This window comes from Populus alba, chromosome 16 (assembly GCF_005239225.2).
Source record: "Populus alba chromosome 16, ASM523922v2, whole genome shotgun sequence".
In the NCBI taxonomy this organism is placed as follows: Eukaryota; Viridiplantae; Streptophyta; class Magnoliopsida; order Malpighiales; family Salicaceae; genus Populus; species Populus alba.
In genome coordinates, this window is record NC_133299.1 from 1,557,083 (window position 1) to 1,566,449 (window position 9,367).

The window sequence follows — 9,367 nt, forward strand, 5'->3', positions numbered from 1 at the left end:
CACTTGCTTTCCTTTTAATGCACCATATGAACTGAAGGTATCGAGGCCATGTGTTTTTTTGACCCATTTGTGTAGTGAAATTGTACCTAACAGTTTTCTATATGCTCACACATGTTTCTTGTTTCTAATTAGATTACATGCATGTGATTTTCAAAATTAAATTAAATTCTCATCTAAAAAATAACACAAGAAAATTCATGCTTCGATTTCCATTATGGTTTCTTTCTTTATTGTTGTCGGAAAAGGTGAGTTCATCATATATACAAATAAACACACATGTTAAGGCACATGCTTAGTTGACTATAGTTTCCCCCTCCGGCCCTCTATATATTTGAGCTATCGTTTCGATTCTAATGCAAGAAAGATCAAGAGATTAGAATAGCAAGTTTTGAGCTTACGAAGCATGGGAAATATGAAGTGCATAAAAACACCCAAAATCATTCTAGTTCCATATCCAGCACAGGGCCATGTTACTCCCTTGCTCAGGCTAGCCTCAGCCTTTCTTGACCATGGATTCGAGCCGGTGATGGTCACCCCGGAATTCATCCACCGTAGGATCATATCAAATATTGATCCGAAGTCTAATATTTCATGCATTTCAATACCAGATGGGTTGGAAATGGACATGCCTCGTGACTTCTTTGCTAATGAGAAGGCCATGGAAATAACCATGCCACGTCACTTGGAGGGCCTGGTTCAGAAATTCAATGAAGATGGTGAAGTGGTGGCGTGCATGATTGTTGATTTATTAGCCTCCTGGGCTATTGAAGTTGGCCATCTATGTGGGGTTCCCGTGGCTGGATTTTGGCCTGCCATGCTTGCTACATACCAGTTGATTGCAGCCATACCTGACATGGTTAGAACCGGCCTTATTTCTGAAACCGGTAAGTGATTTTATTTACATTTCACGCCATCAAATAAATATTCCCATCGTCATCGTCATCATCATCATCACACAGTAATGATATCATTTGGTTGATTTTAACGCATCGAGATGACATTTCTTTTCAATCAGTTTTAAGAAAAAATAACCATATTTCCATTGTTGCAGTCACAAACCACAAACCAATGATTTCCTTTGATATTTGAATATTTGAATGAAAGTTATTGAACCCGGCCTAAGACTTGGATGGTAAATTAGACAGGTTAATTGAGTTGATCCTCATTAATCTAAAACAATATTATATTTTTTGAATTAAAATAATATTATTTTAATTTTTTTATATATAAAAATTCAAACTAAATTTGAACCGTGTTAATTGGATAGAAAGTTGATAAGTAGAGTTAACTTTGACTTATTTTTTTTAAAAATATAACATGCATGATTAATGGCTAAGTTAATTGAGTTTTGGATTGATCTATCAAGTTAGGTTGAATTTATAAATTAATAGTTATTTTATCAATCAAATTAAACCTTAATTTTTTCAACTAATCAAGTTTATAAATTAATAATTATTTTATTAATCAAACTAAATCTTATATGACTTTTCATTTTTTTATTTAACAATCAGTGAATTCAAGAACATCAAATCAAATTCATAACACAAACAATATACCGTTGTTGATTAATAAAGTTAACTGGAGTTAAACTAAATGATTTTTATTTTAAATTTGACTAAATCTGAGCCAAATTTATTGGGGACTGGTCAAGTATATTAATAATTATGATGAGAAGGGTAATTATAATGGAATCAACAACACAAATAATTGGAATGTCCACCAACCAGGCTGATGTTGATTGGACTTTCACAATAACATGGTATAATATTTTCATACTTTATTCTATAGAACTAATTAATCAGACACATGCCCTAGATAATGTAGTAAGCAAATTTGTCGGGTTAAGCAATTAAAAATTATTTTAAAACGATCACTATCATGCAGAGTAATTATGATGAGATTACACATTTCCATAATTGCTTTGCATGATTGTGAGCAGCATTTTTTATGCAGAGGAAGATCAAAGTGTACGAAAGTACACTGTTTTATTCACAATAACTAAAAGAAAACGAAACCCATCAGGTCAGTTTTCACGTGAACAAATGCCATAGAAGTTGTATCCATTAGTGATTATTAAGGACAACATTTAATTCTGAAACCTTGGATTGTACAAAGGCCATAAAATAATGGAGTTTGGAACCATTGTCGATCGAATCTAGCATCACTGACAGGGATGAAAACGCATCCACATGTCAAGTTTTTATTATATTTATATATCATATTAATTATTTATTTTGTAAGAAATTTAGATATATGTTTTATTTATTAGATTTTGGATATCTATTTGAGTATTATATATATATATATATATATATATATATATATATATATATATTATTTTGCATGAAGCTAGCAGAAGTCAATTTATACTCATATAAGTTTTATAATACAATGTTTTTATCTGATAAGTTTAATGAATTGGCATAATGTTTTAGTACGTATAAGGTTGCACATGCGTTCTATAAATTTTTAAAGAGCTTGCTGGCATTTGGCAGGAAGTCCTCAACATCTAGGTCCATTATGCTTTCTACCTAATCAACCTTTGCTATCTACTGAAGATCTTCCGTGGCTAATTGGAGCTCCAGCTTCAAGGAAAGCAAGGTTCGAGTTTTGGACAAGAACCTTAGACCGATCAAGAAAGCTTTCATGGCTACTTGTGAATTCCTTTCCAGAGGAATGCGTTGATAATGACAAACCACAAAATAGTGCATTGCTAGAGAACTCTATGGATCAACCACTCATTTTCCAAGTTGGAGCATTGAGCAAGCATCCACTAGTCAAAAACCCTAGCTTCTGGGAAGAAGATATGAGTTGCTTGCAATGGCTAGACAAGCAAAAGCCTAGCTCGGTTCTTTACATTTCATTTGGAAGTTGGGTCAGCCCGATAGGAGAAGGGAAAGTGAAAAAACTTGCGCTGACACTTGAAGCAATGGGACAACCTTTTATTTGGGTGTTAGGGCCTACGTGGCAAGCTGGGTTGCCTTTCGGATACATAGAAAGAGTGTCAAAGCAAGGCAAAGTGGTGTCATGGGCACCGCAGCTGAAGGTATTGCAACACAAGGCTGTAATGTGCTATCTCACACATTGTGGATGGAATTCAACAATGGAAGCAATACAATGCCAAAAATGCCTTATATGCTATCCTGTTGCTGGAGACCAGTTCGTGAACTGTGCGTACATCACTGAGAAATGGAAAATTGGAGTAAAGATCAATGGATTTGGGGAAAAAGAAATGGAACAAGGCTTGAGGAGGGTGATGGAAGATCATACGATGAATGATAAGTTAACGAGGCTGCATGAGATAACCATGGGAGAAGAAGCCAGTGTAGTAATGATGTCAAATCTCACAACTTTTGTTAATGATTTCAAGGAGCAAACAAATGGATATCCTATTGAATTATCAATGTAGTTTTAGCTGGTTTTTATTCTTGAAATTGTGGAGACGATTTTTCTAATCTTACCATTACAAATTTATATATAGTAGACAGTTTTATATATTAGCAAAACATATATAAAATGTTGGTGTTTCACCGCAGCACAAAATATTTTTGGAGATGGTATTTCTAATCTTGTCATTACAAATATATAAAATAGTTTACTATGAATTATAATTGTCACACCCCCACAAAAAAAATAATCAGCGCGCGGCAATCGGCTAGCGATTTTCGTTGTGTTCTAAGGATTTGGTTCTTTGGAGTCGCCACCTAGTATTTGGTCACTAGGAACCCTAACTGGTCTTTCAGAGATTCTAAGGCAAGGGACTGGTTGCGTAAAGGGAAGATACTAGCACCCCTAGTACGCCCTACCTAAGGTAAGCTGCTTGGTGTTTGGCTTGCTCTATAGTCTATGGTGTTGGTTTTTTCTAATCCCGTCAATTTATTTTAGATAGAAATCTAAGGAAATTCCATGTGCATTGAAAGTTCGTTTTTTTTTTCAAGAGTTGGCGACTCGTAAATCGCAAGGAAAAGAGAAAGAAAAAAAACGAAGAAAATTTCACAATTCTTAAAAAAAAAAATTTTATACTTTTCACGACTCGTAAACCGTGGAGAAAAAAAAAATTGAAATGTTCTCGATCGCAACCAAAAGCTTCTTTCAAACATGTGCGTTGATTTATTACTCCCGATAATATTTTGGATGTTCGTCCTTTTAAGGATTTCTTCATCCAAACATTAGCGGTGAACAATAACCCCCAACTTCTCCTCCCAAAATAAGATTTTTATAGTTTTTGGAATATTGGCCAATACCCTTTGGAGTTTTACAAACAGGTTGTAAAATCCACAAATGCAAGAAAATGATTTTGTGTTTAAGAAATCTATGCGAAAACACATTTTCAAAACTTCCAATATTTTTTTTATATATATAAAAAAGAACATTCAAAACATGCTAGTGTATTGGCCGTATGCATGAAAACAAAACATTTTTTTTTTTAACTCTCTTTTTTTTTTTTTTGACGAAAACAGGTGTTTTTAAATACTGAAATTATATCCCATATTATAAAAAAATCAATGTATATAAAAACAACAGTATATTTTTTTTTTATTTTTCAGAAATTTTTTTTTTTATATTTTTTTTTAAAAAATATATATATACATCCACATGCATAATATAATAATATAACAAATAATATAATATTAATACATTAAATGGGCTGGCCCGGCCCAACTAACTGGGCCGGACTCCAGCCCCAAAAATGTTGGGCCGGACTCGGCCCAACAGCAACCTGCTTTGGTCTGGGCCGGACCGGCCCAGACCCATATCATTGGGCCAGACACTGTCTGGCCCAACAAAAAAAGGAAATGAACGGCGGGGAATTATTTCCCCCCCATGCCTCCTGCATGCAGAAACGATTCTGCATGCAGGAGGCCAAACTACGCCGGCCTAAAAAAAATGCAGGGGGGTCAGGATGGCGTACCTGGCGCAGCGGAGACGGTGGCTTGCTGACGGTGCTGCAGTGTCGTGGCTCACGGACGGCGGCTCCCGGGCGGCGCTACGGCTGTTTTCTAATGGTTCGTCGTCGTTCAACCGGTTCGTTCCTTCTGTTTCAGTTACTTGAGTTCCCTCTCAGTTTCAACTATCCCAAGCTTCTCGACTTTTGGGTTTTCGGTGGTTTCTCTCTCTTTCGGTCTCTCTCTCTCTCACTGTCTCGGTTCTTCTCTTTCTTTTTCGGGTCCTTCCTCTTTCGTTCCCTCCTCGTTCTCACTCTGCTTCTTCTCTATTTATAGGCATATCGGGGCATGCATGGGGGAACAAGGCGTGCTGGTCGGTCGGTCGGCAGGCGCCGCTGCCAAGGTGCTTCTCTCGGGTTCGGTGGCGCGGCGGGTGGTCGACCAGCGGCTTCGGTTTCGGGGGTCCCAAGGTGTGGGGCGTCGGGGCCAGGGCACGTGAGGAGAGAGGCGGGGAAAAAAACCCCGGTTTTCCTCTCCTCTGCTACGCCTGCGGGGGGGAAGAAGAAGAGAAACAGTGCCGTTCAAAACGGCACCGTTTGGTCTTTTTTTTTTTTAAAACGCATGAAACGGCGTCGTTTTGGAGAAAACGCGCCGTTTCATTTAAATGTGGCGCCAGAAATGCGCCAACGTTCACATCAGTCCCCCAATTATTTTTGTTCCTTTCAATTGCGTCCCTGCCAATTTCGGTCTTGTCCGCCAAGTTGGCCGCCTTTTCCACTTTGGTCCTTGACCTCTAAATTATGCAATTTAGCCCTCAATTGATCAATAAACTTCCAATTTCTTCAATTAGACCCCTCAATCAATTCCAAACAGCCCCCCTATCTTTGCGCCTTTTCCAAATTGGTCCCTGGTTTCGGATTTTCACAATTAAACCCCTAATTGGCCATTAACTTCAATATGTATGCAATTAAGCCCTGATTTGACTTAATAAATTCCTAAAAATCATAATTTGGCCCCAGAACTTTAATTTCTTCAATTTAAAGCCCAATTGACTTAAAAAATCAATTTTCTTGCAATCAAATCCCTATAAATCCAATAAAAATCAATTAAACCCATAAACATCCAAATTTGGGGCTTCTCTCCTCAAAATTCAAAATTTCCTTCTCAATAGGGTTCTCATCCTTCAAGAATATATTGTCAAAAATCCAATCTTTGTATCTTTATACTCCTTGACCAATTTTCCTGACCATTTTCCGAGCGCTTCTGCCTCTTGTCATTTTTCTAACCTTCTTTGGCTATTTATTTTATTTTTTTGCGGGGGACCCAAAAATGGGTTACAACAGATGCCCCTCTTTATAGAGCTTACGGAGCGAAGGTTTTGCGCAGTAAGTTTTTATAAAGATAGTCCCAACTAAACTCCCGAAAACTGATCTGGTCGAAGCTTGATCGATCTGAAACTCTTTCTTTACAACAATCCTCTTCGGCCATCGGAATCCCATCTGGCAATTCCCATTAACGAAAATGAAATATGGGGTCCCTTCTGGCGACCCCTTTTGACAAATATCGAAATGCAAGATCCCTTCTGGCGATCTCCTTTAATCAAACTTAGAATCCCATCTGGGATTCCTATTAACAAACATGAAGTACGAGGTCCCATCCGGCGACCTCCCAAAATAGTGAAACACGAAATCCTTCTGGCGATTTCAAACAACCTGGAATCCATCCGGCGACTCCTTTTAACCAACGTGAAGTGTGAGGTCCCATCTGGCGACCTCCATAATAGTGAAACATGAGATCCCTTCTGGCGATTTCAAACAACCTGGAATCCCATCTGGCGATTCCTTTTAACCAACGTGAAGTGTGAGGTCCCATCTGGCGACCTCCGCAATAGTGAAACACGAGATCCCTTCTGGCGATCTCAAGCAACCTGGAATCCCATCTGGCGATTCCGTTTAACCAACATGAAATACGAGGTCCATCTGGCGACCTCCAAAATAGTGAAACACGAGATCCTTCTGGCGATCTCAAACAACCTGGAATCCCATCTGGCGATTCCTTTTAACCAACGTGAAGTGTGAGGTCCCATCTGGCGACCTCCATAATAGTGAAACATGAGATCCCTTCAAGCAACCTGGAATCCCATCTGGCGATTCCGTTTAACCAACATGAAATACGAGGTCCCATCTAGCGACCTCCAAATAGTGAAACACGAGATCCCTTCTGGCGATCTCAAACAACCTGGAATCCCATCTGGCGATTCCTTTTAACCAACGTGAAGTGTGAGGTCCCATCTGGCGACCTCCATAATAGTGAAACATGAGATCCCTTCTGGCGATCTCAAACAACTTGGAATCCCATCTGGCGATTCCTTTTAACCAACATGAAATACGAGGTCCCATCTGGCGACCTCCCAATAGTGAAACACGAGATCCCTTCTGGCGATCTCAAACAACCTGGAATCCCATCTGGCGATTCCTTTTAACCAATTGATATCGATGTCGTTCTTCCTGCTGGCAGGGTTTGAAAAATATTATCTTATCTTGTTGTTCTAGACTCAACTCAATGATTCTTCCGTCGTCCACAATCCCGTTGGAATGCACTAAGATCTCTTCCTGTAACGATAAAAACATACGTGCAATGATTTTATGATTAGATGCAATGCATGCATTCGTACCTGGTTTTGAAACATAGGCCCCCCATCCTCTTTTCTAGTTCACGAGACTCCCTCGTAACATGAACTTGCTTTTGAAGTCGTATGCTGGATTCATCTCTCGTGTTGTCTTTTTATCATATTCTTGGAGAAGAAGTATTTGACTTTCCTCAAGTAATCCTTTTCTCAAAATGTAAGACTTGTTCTTGCCTCTATGTCATGCTTTTGTCAAATGCTTTAGCTTGGTTTTCAAATCTATAAGCTTCTGTAAAACTTTTCATAAAAAACATCTTGTATTGCCCCCAGTGTAGAGGTGTGATCCTAGTTTGAGCTTTTATATAGAGAAGAAATTCGCTCAGTCGATGCTAAAATTTTTAAATGAGTGAGGAGATGCACTGTTGGGATTTAATGCAAAAAATGATTGTTGTGAGATCAATGCACAAAAGGAAAGAAATCAATGGCCAAACTTTGCTTTATTGATTTAAGGAACTACATCAAGCGTAATATCTTTTTACAGAGTCAGAATTCACAGGCCGAGCTAGGTTTTCTCCATCCATTCTAGCTAACTTCAACGCTCCTCCTGAGAATGCCTTTGTTACTACATAAGGACCCTCATAATTTGGTGCCCATTTGCTTTGATCATCTCCTGGTAATGACAATATTTTCTTCAATACTAGATCCCCTTCTTGAAACAAACGCGGTCTAACCTTCTTATCATACGCCTTAGCCATTCGTTTCTGATAAAGTTGGTGATGACATATTGCGGCCATCCTCTTCTCACTGATCAAGTTCAATTGCTCGTATCTCACTCTGGCCCACTCGGCCTCTTCTATCTTAGAATCTATTAACACTCTTAACGATGGGATTTCCACTTCCAAAGGCATCACTGCCTCCATACCGTACACCAAAGAATATGGGGTAGTCCCTGTTGAGGTTCGAACTGCGGTGCGATATGCATGAAGGGCAAATGGTAACATCTCATGCCAATCCTTATAGGTGACTACCATCTTCTGAACAATCTTTTTGACATTCTTGTTAGCAGCTTCTACCGCCTCATTCATCTTTGGTCTATATGGCGAAGAATTGGAATGCTTGATTTTCCATTTAGTGCAGAGCTCTATTATCATCTTGCCGTTGAAATTCTGGGCATTATCAGTTATAATCTGTTCTGGGGGGCCATACCGACATATCAAATCTCTCTCAATAAATTTCTTCACCACTTTTTGTGTCACATGAGCAAATGACCCGGCTTCTACCCATTTTGTGAAGTAGTTAATAGCCACGAGGATAAATCTATGACCATTGCTCGCTTTTGGGTTTACAGGTCCAATCACATCAATTCCCCACATCGCGAAGGGCCATGGAGATGTTAAGTTAAACAGAAGAGCTGGTGGCATATTGACCTTGTCGCTGTAAATTTGACATTTGTGACATTTTTTGACATAGTTGATACAATCTTTTTCTAGTGTCATCCAAAAATAACCAGCCCTTTGGATTTTCCTTGCCATCATGGGCCCGCTAGCATGGGTTGAGCAAATCCCCTCATGGACCTCTCTTAATGCCTTTCTAGCATCTGCCTCATCTAAACACCTTAACAGGGTTCCATCAAATGATCTTTTATATAAAATCTCTCCATCTAAATAGAAGTCTATAGCCAACCTTCTCAAGGTTTTCTTATCCGTTTTAGAAGCTCCCACCGGATATTCCTGATTCTGCACAAGATTCTTGATATTGTAATACCAAGGTTGTCCGTCCATCTCTCCTTCAACTGAACAACAGTGCGCTGGATCATTTCTAATGTCAATGTGTACCGGTTGTACCTTGCATTTGA

The 9,367-nt window shown here is 38.8% G+C and overlaps 1 protein-coding gene across 1 annotated transcript; it reads left to right on the top strand.

Moving 5' to 3' along the window:
- Positions 1-266: 266 nt before the first annotated feature.
- On the top strand, positions 267-3,612 carry LOC118037289 (UDP-glycosyltransferase 82A1). Its single transcript, XM_035043222.2, has 2 exons — positions 267-884; positions 2,496-3,612. The coding sequence occupies exons 1-2, from the start codon at positions 404-406 to the stop codon at positions 3,407-3,409; spliced, it is 1,395 nt and encodes a 464-aa protein (XP_034899113.1). The 5' UTR covers positions 267-403; the 3' UTR covers positions 3,410-3,612.
- Positions 3,613-9,367: the final 5,755 nt, after the last annotated feature.